At 36.3% G+C, this 18,720-nt stretch overlaps 1 protein-coding gene across 2 annotated transcripts; it reads right to left on the bottom strand.

Moving 5' to 3' along the window:
• Positions 1 to 792: 792 nt before the first annotated feature.
• On the bottom strand, positions 793 to 12,155 carry LOC106055696 (uncharacterized). 2 transcript variants are annotated; one of them, XM_013212081.2, is made up of 9 exons: positions 12,008 to 12,155; positions 10,044 to 10,197; positions 8,080 to 8,194; positions 7,762 to 7,926; positions 7,424 to 7,445; positions 6,308 to 6,406; positions 5,305 to 5,501; positions 4,112 to 4,217; positions 793 to 2,137 (listed from the first exon to the last, which is right to left on the bottom strand). In XM_013212081.2, the coding sequence occupies exons 2-9, from the start codon at positions 10,124 to 10,126 to the stop codon at positions 2,007 to 2,009; spliced, it is 918 nt and encodes a 305-aa protein (XP_013067535.2). In that variant the 5' UTR covers positions 10,127 to 10,197; positions 12,008 to 12,155; the 3' UTR covers positions 793 to 2,006. The 2 variants fall into 2 exon arrangements, with proteins under 2 accessions (XP_013067535.2, XP_055868118.1); XM_056012143.1 differs by lacking the exon at positions 12,008 to 12,155 and adding an exon at positions 11,888 to 11,906.
• Positions 12,156 to 18,720: the final 6,565 nt, after the last annotated feature.

Here is an 18,720-nt window from a genome sequence, read left to right as displayed (position 1 = left end):
CTTTCTGTTGGTCTGGTCAAAATGTTTTACACTTTATTTCTACTATTTCCATTTCTCGGATCAAGATGCAAGTAATGGTTACAGTATGAGTAACAACAATTAATTAGGCCTACATGACTGATCCAAAATAGTTGCTATAAATTTCGCTCAATATTAGCGAGGATTATTAAAAGTATTTTTTATATTTTCTTCTATTTAAATTTAGCATTTAGAGTAGAAAGATTTTTATTTGTAAATCTATTTAGACGTAGATATTAATCTATCAATACAGGGTTTCAGAAGAAAAAAAAAGTCAATCTAGAGTTTGGACATATAATTGCGTATTAGGATTGTTGTTGATGGTCGTTGACTTATAGTATCAACATTTTGGTAGACAACTCAACCGCTGTAGGCGTTGTGATTTTAAATTTTACTCATTGAAATAACTTGAATAACGACTAAATATAACTTTAGTACAATACAGACAAATGTATAGAATTGACTTCTATTTGAAACCAATCTCACTATAAAAACACGTCGTATCACTCTGAAATCCTGGAGTCGTCTGGCGTACTTAACACAGCTTACGACATCGCCGCTCATCTTGCATCATTCTACAAGACAAACATTCAATTAATACGCTCTCTATCTCTCTCTCTCTCTCTCTCTCTACAGCTAACAATAAATACTCTCTTTCTTCAAAACCACATTGGTCACACACACACTTATTGACAAGACAAATTGCGCTTGACCCACTAGCAAATTATAACTGAAAATTCCTGAATGGAAAAGATTTAAACAAGCAAAATTGAATCAAGAATATAAAAAATGTATTATCTATTATTTGGCGAAGAATCATTTAAATACAATACAACTATAATGTGGCACTTATAATATTGCACTTGACATTTTAAAATGTATTCAAACGTTTGTGAATGGGATGACCTGCAAGTTTCAGCTGCGGGCCACAGGCAAACTTTCTTTCACAGGAAAGAGTTGTTTTTTTTTGTAGCCTTCATTCGTAGAGCGACTATGGTTCATCCTCTAGTCTGGTCAGAAGAAAGTCTGTGAATTAGCTCAGCTCAAGACCCTGGAGCACATGTATCTGTAGGGTCGAAGAGTACGTCAAATAACCGATACATTTTGAGATGAGTTGTGCCAGGTTGTAGCACTGTGTGAAGCTGCCTAAGAGTCAACTACTCCTGAAGTCTTTCCCATATTTGGGTAAAGAAACGGATGTTCGGATTTGGAGCTTTGTTTCTTCCACTTGGGTAGCCAACAAGGGTTAAAGAGCCCCTCCTGCTCAAAGCTGGTTTGGTGTCATCCAAACTATTGCGGCTCTAGGATAGTGTAATAAATAAGAGCGCCAAAAAAATCACTTGTACATGCTTACCATATTTGAATAAGCTTTTTCATTGAAGTCTCGGCAATGTTTGAAACATTTTAGAAGAAAACTGCCTCTCGCTCCATCTTATCCACGTCAAGTCGTCGCGAAGTGAGCGACTCCTCTCTAGGCAAGAACCAAAGTGGGCGACTCCTCTCTAGGCAAGAACCAAAGTGAGCGACTCCTCTCCAGGAAAGAACCAAAGTGGGCGACTCCTCTCCAGGAAAGAACCAAAGTGGGCGACTCCTCTCCAGGCAAGAACCAAAGTGAGCGACTCCTCTCCAGGCAAGAACCAAAGTGGGCGACTCCTCTCTAGGCAAGAACCAAAGTGGGCGACTCCTCTCCAGGCAAGAACCAAAGTGGGCGACTCCTCTCCAGGCAAGAACCAAAGTGAGCGACTCCTCTCCAGGCAAGAACCAAAGTGGGCGACTCCTCTCCAGGCAAGAACTAAACGCTACAAGAACTTCGCTTGTTCCTTACTCTTTGAGACAGTATTACCGGCTGCTAGTTGAATAGGAAAGTGAAAAAAGATCCAGAAGGTCTGTCGATCAACATTATTATTTTTTCAGTTCTTTTTTGTGGAATAATATTTTCAATGATATCACATTTCCATAAGGATCAATAAAGCAGTCTTAGATCGGCTTCATGTCGGTTGTTGTGTCTTTGACAGCATAGTCAAACCAAAGAAAGTTGACTGCGGTCTATAGCTGACCAGTCCTTCACCGGAAACATCCACAGTCAAAAAATCATTCTCTTTTAGCTGGAAAACGCCAGCTGGGAAGGAAAAGAAAAAGCAAATACTTATTATAATTCTTCTAAAACTTTGGTCATAATTATTCTTACAGTAATATTGTCATTATTTTTTTTTATAATTGTTGTTATGTTCTAGTTCGTATGTTTTGTTCGTATGTTTTGCAGTGGTCTCAAATAATCTTTTTCGTAGGCCTAAAAATCGTGTTTGCGAATAATGTTAAAATGAGTTGGATAAACCGCTTGGCTCCCTAAGTTACGGTGTTCTAGATACATCTTGCTATAAATGTGTCTACATGTCTACTTGTAGCTGTGTTACGGCTTAACCCAAAACACACACAGACACATTAAGCTATTAATGTAATGGACATACTTGATCTATCTATCTATCTATCTATCTATCTATCTATCTATCTATCTATCTATCTATCTATCTATCTATCTATCTATCTATCTATCTATCTATCTATCTATCTATCTATCTATCTATCTATCTATCTATCTATCTATCTATCTATCTATCTATCTATCTATCTATCTATCTATCTATCTATCTATCTATCTATCTATCTATCTATCTATCTATCTATCTATCTATCTATCTATCTATCTATCTATCTATCTATCTATCTATCTATCTATCTATCTATCTATCTATCTATCTATCTATCTATCTATCTATCTATCTATCTATCTATCTATCTATCTATCTATCTATCTATCTATCTATCTATCTATCTATCTATCTATCTATCTATCTATCTATCTATCTATCTATCTATCTATCTATCTATCTATCTATCTATCTATCTATCTATCTATCTATCTATCTATCTATCTATCTATCTATCTATCTATCTATCTATCTATCTATCTATCTATCTATCTATCTATCTATCTATCTATCTATCTATCTATCTATCTATCTATCTATCTATCTATCTATCTATCTATCTATCTATCTATCTATCTATCTATCTATCTATCTATCTATCTATCTATCTATCTATCTATCTATCTATCTATCTATCTATCTAGGTTCAACGCATTGATACTAATGTATGTATTAAACCAACTGTCCCGGTCAACGTACAAAAGTTTCACCTCACACAGTGAACAATCGACCGTTCGACGAAGTCATCAATGATCATGAATAATAATGTCCAATTATTGTACTGGAAAGATATAGCCAAAGAGAGTTGTGATGAACAAGCCGAGGATTGTATTAATAAGTTGATAAATTCAAATGAAATGAAGAAAGAAACATCTCTGTATTTTCTTCCAAACTTCTTTAACAATACTTCTTCAACTTTCACATAAAATTAACTCATCAATTCAATATCAACTTGACTTGATACTTCATAAATAAAACTTAAAGATACATGAAACACTTAGTATAACATTCAGCTTCAACTAATAATATTACTTCAACTAATAAAACTTTAATGGACCCGCTAATATTACTCTACCAAACTATTACTAAGTGAGGACTAAGCGAGGACCCCTTCTAACTGGCTTTCCCCTAATTTATACTTTTTTTAATCGGATGTTCTAGAATCATGGAAACTTCTCAGATAATTATTTTAGTGACTTTGACCTTCTAGAAGCTGACGTGTGCTATTTTTTTTCCTTAACCCCTTTCTTTGATTGGATACCTAAAATTAACTTGTTTACGCTGGACAGCACTGGCTTGACCTCGAGCTTCTAGAAACTGGTCGAAATAGGTCACAGACTCGACTTGTGACAGAGCACTATATGTAGAGAGATTGCGACATTGCTCGCTATGGACAAGGAACAAGCAACGAGCTCTGCTGTGGAAGCAAAGCGAGCCAAACGAGAAAGGGCTGGTTCCACTACTACCAAAGCAAGTGCCTCCTTTATATGCATCGAGAATCTCTCTGTAGAGTCAAGTTCTACAGTCACATTAAAATATGCTGTAAAAGATGAACAATAATAGATCTATGACGAAACATTTTAATATGGGTTAAATGAACAAACCTGTGAATCCAGTCTCCTGGTTTCTTATGCAATCGTCACAGCACGTATGTATAGCAGAAAGAATGATTGCTTTATCTTGGTGTTTTGTGATATTTACACTAAATGTCTAGAACAAAAAAAAAAAAAAAGTTAGACAGGTTACGACTTATATTTCTTGATTTTATTTCTCAGTGGGTTAACAACGGCCCTTTACGAAACGAAACAATTAGATCAATGAGATAATCCTTATATGACATCAGTTAGGCCAGGTTCACATCCAACTTCAACTTCACCTATCCCTTACTCTGTTGGACCGTTGGGGCACCACACAAGATCTGTCAACGGTCTTTCTCCATTCCTCCCCATAGAATATCATTCACTGAAAGGCCTGCCCATTCTTTGATGTTGTCTTCCCATCACTTTCTCTGTCTTCCTATTCATCTTCTTCCTGTTACTGTTCCATGTAGGAAGGTCTTTGCGAGCCCTGAGGATCTTGATGCCATACAGTTTGAGTTTACATTATTTGACAGTGGTTAGCAGGTCATCGTGGGGTCCAATTGCTGAATTAATGTTTCTAGTCTCTTCATTCGTGATGCGGTCTTTGAAAGTGACATAACTTATCAGTTCACGGAATACATTTGAATATTATAATTTTAACAATGTAATAATAATAACATTAATAAAGTCCCGTATCCCGTGGTATCAAGTCGTTAGTCGAACTAACAACACAACAGAAAGTCTTTCCTTTTTGAATCGACGGAGATAGTGCTGCAGTTGTTGTTAGTTTGTAGCTCATAGTTTCTGATATTCTGTCTGAAAATATTGAAACCTGCCTTTTTATCTGCCTGAACGGATCACTTCAGGGAACAGTACCAGGAAAAAGAAGAAGAGGCAGACAGAGAAAGCGATGGGATGACAACATTAAAGAATGGACGGGCCTGCCACTGAAAGAGGTTCTAACTAAGGCAAAAGACAGGGAGGAATGGAGAAAGACGGTCGACGAGTCTTGCTTGGTGCCCCAACGGTCCAACAGACTAAGGGATAGGTAAAGGTAAAGGACCACTTCGTGGGTCGATTTCGAGTTTGTGTGTTCACATAAACTGTCTTTGTAACTTTGTTTATTATTATATTGGATTGGTTTATTTAACCTACTATATTTATTGCAATATATCATTCTACCTAGAATTAGATGGATGTTCTTGTGTTTCACTGACCTTTTGATCAAATGTCTTACAAGGTTCTGGAGAGTCCGGCTTGAAGTGAACGCTGACGTAGACCAGGTAGAGACCAGACTGAGTGATCTTAGTACCAGAAGCCAAGAGCTCAACATTTCTGTTATGTTCCAGCAGTGGATTATCTTCATCTGTTGCAAACTTTAAATTGTAACTTTGTAAAGGGTCGAAAATTGGATCTGGTGAGTTTAAAAAAAATAAAACACAAAATATTAGAGATTTTCATACATGAAGGAAAAACTATAAATAGTAAGCTTTTTGGTGTATCCGGTGTACAAAACAAAGGTAGTGTTGATAAGCTAGGTGTTTTTTGTTTTTAAAGGTCTGATAATGTTCGTGCCAACTTTTCAGCACCGCAGAAACAAAAATTCTCTAGGCGATTCCGTTTGCCTCCCAAAATCATTTCGCTAAGCAGGTAACAATAGGCTTCGCTATGCGAGTACAGCCGGACTTTCTGTATATCACAAACATTTCTTTAAAAAACAACAAAATGTGAAACTAACTAACGGTAATAGGGAGAATTAGTTACAAAGGATAATTGCTTCCCTACGAGATATTGCTAAAATTATAATTGCAGTTCAATTTTTTTTAGTTAGCAATATTTGAAAATGAATTTTTTTTTTACATTTCCAAGGGAGAAATACAGAAAAAATAGTACAAATATTGTATAGATTATCCCCTCAAAAACTGATGCGTAATGTGGCTTACAACGAGGTAAGTATCGGAATTGATAATCATGAAAATGTAGGCTATTTCTATACAAAATTGATTACTACTACTACTACTACTAATAATAATAATTATTATTATCATCCGTGAGGAATAAAAATATTTATGCGACTTCATGTGTGACTAGTGAGGCCAATACTTGATAAATAACTGTGGCCAATCTGTAATCAACATGCGCAGTTGCATTTTCACTTAGAAAAAGTTTTTGTTAACTTCATGAATTCTAAAAAAAACAAAAAAAAACAACCTCACTTACATTCCAAATTATCATTAACACTTGTAGATGCAATCAGCTTCTTATGAATGGAGACATCTCCCATGGAAAAACTATCCGGATTTATCACCGGTGGAAGTTCTAATAATAGAAAAAAAATAGAATAACGTAATTACTATTGAAATCAAAATAAAACTTTATGTTTTTAGCATAATTACTGGTTTCAAAGGTGATCGTGGCCAGGGGGTGTCCACGAGGATACGCTCCTATTGTCTATAAAATACTTCTTGTAATGTAACTGAGTGGTTTATTTTCTGCGTGTGCCCATAATATTTCAACAATGTCACGTAATGTAATGCACAAATTGTACGACAAATTTCCTTATGGATAATCAGGGCCGGATTTAATCAAGGGCAGCTGGGGCTACCGGGATTCCGCATGAAAGGGGCCTCCATAAAAGGGATTAAAATAGATTCAAATTTCAACTGGTCAAAATCTTTGAAGTTCTTTTTTTTCGCATTTTTATGGCTACCACAAATGTCGTGGTTAAGAAGTGTACGCTTGTAGTATGCTCGGAATAAGTCAATACACCTCCGGATTTACTATAACGCGTGTACCAAGGACCTTACCCTCCACAAACAGAAAAAATATATACACGTTTTAAACTAAAATATGCATATAAAATATTTTTTAAAAAGGAAATTAAATGTCTTTCTTCTAAAATATCTCATGCTTTTAGATATCAGTATTTTCATTCATAACTGGATCTTTATTTAAGCTAAAAATTGTAGGGAAACTCCACAAAAAAATATATGGTCAGTTTAGACCAATAGCTTGTTGCCACGTCACACGGTCCAATGTCGCAGGTCAGTGTTCGGGCCTTCTATAATGATTGGTCCTGGATGACAGCGGTCAGGGTTTGAGCATGGGACCGTCGTCAGGACACTTCAATGCGCATATCACACGACCAGGTAGCCATCCGTGATTTTTTATTAGTTGTTTAATGGTCCGGGCAAGTGGGTTGGGAGGGGGGGGGGAGTAAAGAGCCGAAAACTGTTGGTCATAAACTGAAGACTCCGACTTTAATTTTTTTTTCAGAAAAGAATTTAAAAGAAAAATGAGAAAGAAAACAAAAAAAAAGTAAATCAATCTACACACCTTCTTCTTCATATGATGACATCTGAAAATAAACAAAAATAATGTCATCAAATAATACTACAAGGAATGCAACTGCGGCGAAAGACAAAATTATTTGTATAGTTTTATATTAACAGCAACATTTTTTACACAGTCAATTTATACACAGTTAACTTATACACAGTCAATTTATACACAGTTAACTTATACACAGTCAATTTATACACAGTTAACTTATACACAGTCAATTTATACACAGTCAATTTTATTATAGTTTTTTTTTTACATAAAGCACAAATAAATTGTATTTGGTATTTAAAAAAAAAGCAATTAATGAAAGTAAAACAAAAAGTCCTTACTTTCAGTGCTAAGAATGCCGAAAGTTGGGAAGAGTTCTGCGCACAACATTGCTCCGTGGTCTCATTCCTGTATCGAGTTAGCTGGTGCAGGAAATACTGGTGCTCAGGTTTGGGAAACAGATGGCACTCAGTGCAGGAAATATTGCGAACAACTTCAATCCTGGTCTGCACACAACAAAATGACTATTTTAGTGAATTATTGTAAAGATTGGGAGATTGTTGCGTCAATCCGGATCTTTGTTTTCTTTTGATGTGATATAGTAAAAAAATATAATAATAAAAATGTACAGAGCGTCCTAAGACATTTTGTTTCCTTACCGAAATAGTTTCTGGTGTTGCAGTCTGTGAGTTGATAACTAAAGCCAACACAATGCTGATTATGCTAATAATAATGGCAAATATGGAGAGGACGATTGGGGCATATCTATATATTCTGAAAATAAAAAAAAAATTAACTTGATAATATGGATCATTTTTTTTTAGAATCCTATACTCTAATTCTAGAAATAATTGTATGTTTGTATGTATGTACGTGTGTAACGATTTTTTTTTTAAATTTCAAGATCTTTGTGTATTATGAGAAACAACAAATATTTAAAAAAATACTTTTAAAGAAACAAAACTTTATTAAACGTAATTGTATCAATTAGTTTGGATCAGTCATTTAAATTAAATTTGTAATAGATCCAGAGGCGAAGTGATAAAAACCATATTACTTTATTGGTGCTCCCCCCCCCCCATCGCATCCCGAAGGTCATCCTCTACGGACAACTCGGGACTGGCTCAAGAAAAACTGGTCGCCCCCACCTCCGTTACATAGATGTAATAAAACGGGACCTCAAATCAGTGAACATCAATACTTGCCATTGGGAAGATATAGCTCTAGACCGCACCAGATGGAGAGAGACAGTGACCAAGAAAGCTATGGATAGCGAAAGAGCATGGGCCTCAGCCCTGGAAGAAAAACGGACAATGAGAAAAATAGCCAGCTCCTCTACCACCGAAGCAAAAGCCACCTTAACCTGCGCTATCTGTGGACGGGAGTGTCTCTCCAAAATAGGGCTCCACAGCCACATGAGGAAGTGTGCTCTGAGATGATCCATAGTCGTTCTACCACTGAAGGAGGCCAATGAGATCGTAAAATTAATTTTGGCTTTAAATTTATGAAAAAAAAATGGACCCTTTTTCTTTCATTAGGAACGTTCGGATATTGTGTAACGGCCAAAGGTTTTGTTATGATTTGTGAAAACCCGTGGTGTAAACAAAATATTTTGTTGAAACCCCGTGGTATATCCCTTCCACGACAGTCAATTGACCACTGTACCTGTCATTTCATTTGTATAGTTTTTTGCTTTGCTACGTAACAAATCTTCTGAACCCCCCCCCCCCTTTCTAACAAATCGTAACTAATTTTTATACTCCCCTCCCTTAGCCGTTACGTAATATCGGAACGTTCCATTTCGACTTCAACAGGAATTCCCACTTCCTATAAATAGACACCCGTCACTATTCCCGTAAGAAACTCAGGAATGAAAGTATTTAATCGAGAAATTAAAGATATTATTTAGTGCTTTTTTTAAAAAAAAAGATATTAAATTGATTTGTATCTAATATTTTAAACTAAACGGCGCTAACCAACTAAATGTTTGAAACAAAACGAGAAGTACAACCACCTAGATCTATGCTACAGTGATGGAGTATATACGACCTCATTCCCAATCGACGCTATTGCACAGGAAGATAACACTCTATTTTAAATGTGGTATTCAATACTGATCTAGACTAGTTCCCTATATCTGACAAACAAACAAAACTACAACCGTGGCCTGGTCGTGTGGCATGCACCCCCAGATCGCACATTTTCTTTCACTTACAAAAAAAAATAAAATAAAAAAAGCACCACAACTAAGAGCTCACAAAGACCTATAAGATTGAAACTAAAAGATCTAACAAATAGAGGCGCACGGTCAGTCATTGACAGACATAGTATGTCCTCATTTTAGTCATGGTTTTGTTTTCTTCTTATAGAAGTTATTAACACGAATGGAATAATGGCCGAGAATCTATAGCTCCCCTCTTGACGTACAGCCTAATGTTAGAAGATGATACATTTCCTTTGGGCGAAGAGCTAAGTCATAGGATAATAGGCAGTCGTTGTGCTTCACACTATCGCTTTAAACAAGACATTTTCGTTGGCAAGTCCATATCTTTCTGTGTCTATGTTTATGGCGTGATAATTTCTGAAGGAACTCAAAATGTCAGAAATATCAACAAATACTTACTTTTTATTGTGTTCATTCTCGTCTCTTCTTTCCAAAAAATCGTTCTGCTCTGAAAGGGGTTCGTTCACATCCTCGGAGGCCATAGTTCTGAATGATCTTTCAATGTAGGCTTGACACCAACACGTCAGAAGGAGGGCAGAAAGTAGGACAAAGCCTAACAAAGGAGCACACAAAATACAATTATGCCAATGATATGCGTTGATAAACAAAAACGGTCAAAGAAAAGGAAAATCCGCAAATCTGGAAGGACTCTAACATGTTTGACAGGCTCAGCCTTGAATACTTAGTCATAGAGCATTAATGTTTGCATATGAGGTTGTGAAAACATGTGTCATTCATTCTGTTCTACACATGATTTCAAGTTGCCTCACTGGTCAAACAACAGAACATCAGTTAACATCAATACCCCATTCCTTCGTCTACGTCATGTTTAAGTAAGTTTGAGTTTGTGTAGGCCTACCAAACCATATGGAGAATTGAACCTGATAACTTAATAATAATGACAATGTCTTCGATATACCATTGCATTCAACAATAGTTTTGCAGTAAATCAATACTACGATAGAGTTCTATTCAAACATCATTGAAATCTTACACTTTGATCACAATGAACGCTACAACCTAGATATGTTAGCGACAATACAAATATCCGTCCCTTGAAAAGAGGCAGCATGAAAAACCTTCTTCCAGATACCTCCTCTTCTTCTGGTCTTCAAAAAAAATGGGACCATAGCGCACTGAGCATGCTATTAGCATGAAATTTGCCACTATATAAAAGCTTTTTTTTAAATTATAGGAATTCAAAATTTTACAGTTTTACATTTGAACACTGGCAACACATAAACAAAGGGAGGCAACTCTTTCATACCTAAATAGCGACAAAATACAATACATACAGTCTCACCATACATGCTAGTGATACCATCCATTCTCTATCCGGCATGGTAAAAAAGTTCCCCTTTCAGACCACGCGGTTAAGGTCATCTGTTTTTTTTTTTGGCCAACGGTTAACTAGCAAGGTGTCATGAAGCCAGCACAACGACCAACCGCCTTTACTTTCCCCAACTAAAGTCAGGTACCCTTAGAGTTGGGTGGACTCAGGGGCGCCCTAAAAATCCTGAAATTCAAAAGTCCAGTCTTCACCGAGATTCGAACCCAGGACCCTAGGTTCAGACGCCAAGCGCTTAACCACTCAGCCACTCTTGCCCAGTGCCATTATTTGATTTACATCTAGTACAATAACTTCACAATGCCATCTTTGTTTTTTAGCTTTGATAATGCTGAACAAGTTGTGGCAATTTAGTTCTCTTCCTTTCTACGGGCCTACGCTGTTTTAGTTCAGAAAAGGAAAGAAACATTTCTAGGGTCTGGGTTTATGATCCATCACTGGAGATCTGTAAGTGTTGAAGTTTCACATCCGTATAGGAAGAATGACACATGAAAAATCCCACAAGTTTCACTTCTGCTCAAAGAGACATTTTAATTTGTTCATTTCCACACATGTCTGAACAATTTTGACTTTTTTTTTTCCCGCTGTAAGACGAAATGGCACCAAAGAATTTAAAAGTAAATTGAATATGTTGTGGCTTGCTATGGCTTTTTCTAGATCTCTTCAAAACTACTTCTGAACCATTAAATCATTACAATAATCAGCTATACACATATAGAATCTAGGCCTAATTTACACTATACGATATGAAACAATACGAATGTATCGATAATATTTGATACGCTTTACAGACCAGGTTTAGAGTAAATATTTTAAATAGAGATTTTGGATTTAGTATTATTACTATTATTATTATCAGTTAAAATAGTTATTATTATTGACATATTTATTATACCGTATGGCGTATTCCTTCATGAATGATCATGAACTAAATTTCAATACTTTATTTTTTTTGGTGGTGTTTCCCCTACATTCAATTTTATCAATTGAAGAATAATACACATAAATAACTTACAGTAATGAAGTTCACTAACACTGTCTATCTAAAAGATTACTAGATGCAAGGGCTCAAATGTAAGTACCACGAATGAAGTAAATTCAAAATTCTCCTCAGTTATCTATAGTTCTGAAAAACAGGATTGAAGAAGTTAACGGCGGGTCTGTGTTAGGGGGTAGATAAAATGGATTTCCCGCTAGGTGTTTATTTATAACGTGCGGAAATTGCAGAAATGAAATGTAATGGGATGTATATTAAGACCGTCCAAGGCCCCATTCCTGAGGGCGCAGCACCATTACCATATGAAGATTCTTTTGTCATCCTCAACCCATCATTCATCATAAACATTTGCGTATCCTCTGCCAGGTATTTTAATATACTGTCAATTTACCTTACCACGACGCCAAACAGTAATTTACCGCCTTCTGATATGAAATAAGAATCTTCTTCGTTAAAAATCGAATACTTTCCTTTATATTTCTATAAAACACACACACACAAACAATACATTAATTTCTAGCTTATTTGGCTACAACATTGTCAAGGTTACTGTTACAATTTTACTTTATTATCAACCCACTCTGTCTGTCTGGTAAAAAGGTTGAACACATTAGGCTAATTCTCCCACACTCACTCTGTCTGTCTGGTAAAAAGGTTGAACACATTAGGCTAATTCTCCCACACCCACTCTGTCTGTCTGGTAAAAAGGTTGAACACATTAGGCTAATTCTCCCACACTCACTCTGTCTGTCTGGTAAAAAGGTTGAACACATTAGGCTAATTCTCCTACACCCACTCTGTCTGTCTGGTAAAAAGGTTGAACACATTAGGCTAATTCTCCCACACCCACTCTGTCTGTCTGGTAAAAAGGTTGAACACATTAGGCTAATTCTCCCACCCTCACTCTGTCTGTCTGGTAAAAAGGTTGAACACATTAGGCTAATTCTCCCACACTCACTCTGTCTGCCTGGTAAAAAGGTTGAACATATTAGGCTATTTCTCCCATACTCACTCTGTCTGTCTGGTAAAAAGGTTGAACATATTAGGCTATTTCTCCCACACCCACTCTGTCTGCCTGGTAAAAAGGTTGAACACATTAGGCTAATTCTCCCACACTCACTCTGTCTGTCTGGTAAAAAGGTTGAACATATTAGGCTATTTCTCCCACACCCACTCTGTCTGTCTGGTACAAAGGTTGAACACATTAGGCTATTTCTCCCACACCCACTCTGTCTGTCTGGTACAAAGGTTGAACACATTAGGCTATTTCTCCCACACCCACTCTGTCTGTCTGGTACAAAGGTTGAACACATTAGGCTATTTCTCCCACACTCACTCTGTCTGGTACAAAGGTTGAACACATTAGGCTATTTCTCCCACACCCACTCTGTCTGTCTGGTACAAAGGTTGAACACATTAGGCTATTTCTCCCACACTCACTCTGTCTGGTACAAAGGTTGAACACATTAGGCTATTTCTCCCACACCCAATCTCGGATTTAGATGAACATTTTGCACACTTATTTCTTTTACCTGACAACACAAGAATCAATAAACTAATTAACCAAATTAGTCAATAAACTATTGGTTGTTAATAATTTTGTTTGTTACCTTGAACAAGAAGAGAAATCTTACTTGACAGATGTGGTGGTATAAGTTGAATTATTCCCCCTTGAGCCTTGATTTTTTTTATGCATTTAAAAAACGATCACATATAAACATTCACCAAGATACCCCTTCCTTCCTTCCCCATCTTACAACTGGTCCACACAAGTGAGAGGGTCATAGCGCATTGAGAAAGCTAAAAGCTAAACGAAAACAATAGGTAAAACTATTTCTAATCACACAGATGTATTATGTCTAGTTTATTCACATTGATAAATATAAAACTGATCCAAACTAATTGATACAATGACACACAATATAAAGTTTTTAGTCTTTTTTTTTGTATGAGTGTAGGAAAAATAAGACTAAAACTAAGACTAAGACTGCTTTATTGATCCTTACGGAAATTTGTTGTGATTACAAGAACTCTTTTCTCATATAAAGACAACACAACAGAAAAATACACATAAATACAACAGACACAACATAAAGAGTTCATTCAACGACTACACACAGGTATCTTGGTGCATTTCATGTTCCCTGATCAATGAGTGGCGGTGATAGTCAACAGACAAGGAACTAGGTGTACCGTTGTGTAGGTGATACTGTTTTAATTTTAGTTTTAAACTGTCACCATTCACTTTTCTCTTAAATGCTATCCCACCATTTCTATATATAGTTCATCTATCGAAGTCAATCATGACCACTCCTGTCACCCAGGGAGCTCAAACTGTGTAACCACGTTGGGCTGTTTGAGGCTTGAGTCCGGAGCCTAAGGATTAATGTGTTTGGTGGTAAAACAAAAGGACGCACATTTTGTTTGTAGCACAAGGTGTATTTACTTTTAAGTGAAACATATTCCTATACCAACTCGGTGGAGGAACATAGGTTTACTTGCTATTGCAACATAGACAGTTGATTTGTGGTTATATTCGCTCACTTGAAGGCGCGGTGGCTGAGCGGTAAAGCGCTTGGCTTCCGAACCGGGGGTCTGGATTCGAATCATGGTGAAGACTAGGATTTTTCATTTCTGAATTTTCGGACGCCTCTCAGCTCTAATGGGTACCTGACATTAGTTGGGGGAAATAGAGGCGGTTGGTCGTTGTGCTGGCCACATGACACCCTCTTTAAACGTAGGCCACAGAAACAGATGACCTTAAGCTTTACATCATCTGCCCTATAGACCACAAGGTCTGAAAGGAGAACTTTACTTCTTTTCTATATTTTCTCACTTAAAATTGTCAGTTATTTAAAACTAGGTCTCAATGTATTTATTTATCTACAGTGGTTTTAAAAACAAAAGTTGTTCGGATAACTCTTGTGTTTTAATTGGCAATATTGATCTCATATAATTCCTCCTATTGTCTTGCTAACCCTTCATGGGACAGTGGGATTACGGTATTTCGAAAACCGTTCTAAGGGTTTCCTAGAAAGTGAACAGTTTATTTATATCTTTGGGAAAAATACTAGATAATAGGCCACACATTGTAAATACTGGTTTGACCTTTTTATTTTGCTTACGTCAGTGGGAATTCACGAAATGACTAGATCTATTCTAGGCTAACAATAATGAATCTGTTCGATAACATGTAACCGTGATCGCTTTTTAAATTCATACATAAAAAAACTACTAATTCACTCATTGGACTGATTCAACTTATAGCCTACCACCACATCCGTCAAGTACAATTTGTTTGCCTTGTTTGATACCAAAAAAAAAAAAACAAAATAATTAATGACATATAGTTAATTAACTAATTGGTTATTTTTGTTTTATTTCTTGTTTTGTCAGGTACAAGAAGTAGTTGTGCAAAAGTTCAACTTGATCAGACAACGGGTGTGGGAGAAATGACGCATAATAATTTATTTTATTAAACAGACATTGTGGTTGATATAAGCTTTGTAAAAATGACCTTACATGTATTAATACTGCTTTGTATAGTCCTAGGCTAGCAATGTGTCTGCGTGCCAAATTTATTCACAGCAACATACAAGATGACCCAAGAAGTCCGACTCCTCGAAAAGTTGTATAGTGATGATGTCACATTCTGATTAGTGGCAAACTGACGTCATCATCATACATTCCCGTGATGACGTATTTGTCAAGAATAAATCACTTTGACAAATGTGCCAAACACAGACATACCAAGAATATATTCATATTTTGCCGGGTGTCTGGTTAGACTGTAGGCCTACCCTGTGGCATCACGGCGTCAGCCAGCCTAACAACAGAGTTATAGAGGCAACTGTTTGACCACAACACGTCTATTTTTTTTTAAAGGCTTATTACAAAGCTTCTATCAACTCACTGTCTGTCTGGTAACAAAAGTGTACACGTTACTTCTCCCACATCCAATCTCGGGTCAGGTTGAGATTTCGCACAATTATGTCTTTTACCTGACAAAACAAGAATCAATAATATACATTTACCAATTAGTTACCGAAAGATATCTTATATGCTGAGCTTGTGGAAGGAGTCAGACCCAAGGGCCGCCCAAGACTAACATATAGAGATGTCTGCAAGCGAGACATGAGAGCCTCAGGCATCAGCGAAAGTATGTGGGAAAACATATCCAAAGACCGGAGTGCATGGAGACAGACTGTGCGTGCTGGGGCAACCCTTGCTGAGAACAAAAGAATTGAAGCGGCTTTAATCAAGAGGGATAAAAAGAAAGCTGCCCTGTCTGCTGGCCCTAAATCAGAGGCATACACATGTACGAATTGTGGCAAAGTCTGCCGTTCTAGAATTGGCTTGATTAGCCACACCAGATTCTGCCCCGTCTCAAGATTAAGCCAAAACCAGTGACTCATTTGGGCGCATCCATTGCCTTTCGAGACAAAAGGAGCCATATATAGTTTTACAGATGTGGTGGTTTAAGTTGAATTAATCCCCTTTACACTTTCTGTAGAGAATTAGGTGGCCGCTTTAAAAGTAACAATAAATAACTATAAACCTTCTATTTTCACTAGCACTTCGCTGGCACGGTGGTTAGTATATAGGCTTGAGGGGCTTGAATAATCGAGTTCGAATTTAAATCGTACAACTTTTAAACAAATCTTGAAATAAAAAATGCATTAAAAAAGATATCGCGGCAACATTCACTAAGACACTTCCAAACTGTCTCAGACAAGTCATAGGATGTTCCTTCATTCACTAAGACACTTCCAAACTGCCTCAGACAAGTCATAGGATGTTCCTTCATTCACTAAGACACTTCCAAACTGCCTCAGACAAGTCATAGGATGTTCCTTCATTCACTAAGACACTTCCAAACTGTCTCAGACAAGTCATAGGATGTTCCTTCATTCACTAAGACACTTCCAAACTGTCTCAGACAAGTCATAGGATGTTCCTTCATTCACTAAGACACTTCCAAACTGTCTCAGACAAGTCATAGGATCATAGCGCATGTAAAAAGCTAAAAGCATGAAATGGCCCTAAAAAATATTATTAAAAGTATTTCAAATCGCACAGATTTATTATTGTTAGTCTAGATCTAGTGCAGATTTAATTACATGACTGATCCAAAGTAATTGATACAATTATTACACTTAATATAAGCTTTTTTAAAAAAAGTATTTTTTAAATATTTTTCTTATTTTTCCGTTAAGGTTGTACTCTTAAGCCAACTGCCTTTCATCAGCTGTTCACCCACCTTTATTTTTAACCTTATCTGCAATGGTCTTAATCGTGGTTACAAACATGCAAATAAACACCAGACAAATCCTGCCCTTCCCATTGATCTACATAATTCATTTGAGCAAAGGACCGCTTCAATGCTACTAGTTTCTTTTTACAAAGCTTGTATCAACTCACTCTGTCTGGTAAAAAAGTGTGTACACGTTGTCAGCGGGAGGTATGGCGAGAGTGAATGTTAGTTTAATATGATAGTTATATCCCCTTGTATATGTATTCCCAGGTTGTGAACTGAATGGTTAAATCTTCGTTGAATGTAAGAGAGAGTGTGTTAAGTTAGTGAGGTCTTGCTTCCGGTCCAGGAAGGTTGGACGTTGCTTCCTGGACTGGTGTTTATGTATTATTTACTGACAGTTAATATAATTGTGTGCTTTATTAAGTATTAAAGTACAATCATTATTCATTGAAAGCTGGAGGAAGTATATTAAGTATTAAGTGTTCTTATTTGTGTAGCAAGTATTAATTAATTGGAATAGAGTAATCAAGCAACCCCCGTAGCAAGCTACAGGAACCAAGTCAAGTCAAAGCATATAAAAGAACCGCTGACACACGTTATTTCTCCCATACGCATTCTCGGATCAAGTTGAAACTTTGCACAATTTTTCACTGGCATAGACAAAACATGAATCAAATTAGAAAAAAAGTCATACTGTAAAAACACTGAAGAAAACAAAAACTTTACAAATATTTCTTTTACTTCATTGAAGATTTCATTACACAACATTCTAGTAACAATAGAAAATCATACTTTAGGACTTAGCAATCCTGTAATTTGTATACCCAGATATTTACACTATGTTTTTCTAATGCACTGGTAGTTTATACAGGATACCTCAAGGTTTATACCATTTTATATGTAGGCGTTTTCCATGATCAATCTTTTTTTAAAATCAAACATAAGTTAACAGTAATACTATTTCTACGTAAATTGCATATGTCTGTACAATTCAATGGGACAATGATGGTAGTAAGCTGGTACAAACGCAAGCAATTATCTGGATGGATAGCAAGTGTAACATGGACAACCATATAAACATAGATTTCATTTATTGCTTAAAGTGTTGAAAACAACTACAGAATTAAACGTTGTGGTTGTTTGGTTTGAAAAGATATGTTCTATTTTAATTTTGAGACCGATATGAATGAAATATTATATACAAGCACATATTGTATTATAATGAGATTGTTGTTTTCTCTGTTTATGATGATTTGATTCATAAATGACCTTTCAGTTTAAGGCTACTTCTTTTACAAAAGTAAATATGTGAAATAGCAGAACTAACCTCTGGATTAATTGCAAAAATGTTTTTGGGCTGTTAATCTAAAAAAATATGAAATGACATAAGCAATAAATGTTGAAATAGAAACTAGTTTTAATGACACATGTAAGTTCAAATGAAACGAGTTTGTTGAAAACTTTAGTGGATGGA

This window comes from Biomphalaria glabrata, chromosome 15 (genome assembly GCF_947242115.1).
Source record: "Biomphalaria glabrata chromosome 15, xgBioGlab47.1, whole genome shotgun sequence".
Classification (NCBI taxonomy): domain Eukaryota; kingdom Metazoa; phylum Mollusca; class Gastropoda; family Planorbidae; genus Biomphalaria; species Biomphalaria glabrata.
This window is presented reverse-complemented; position numbering and strand designations above follow the sequence as displayed.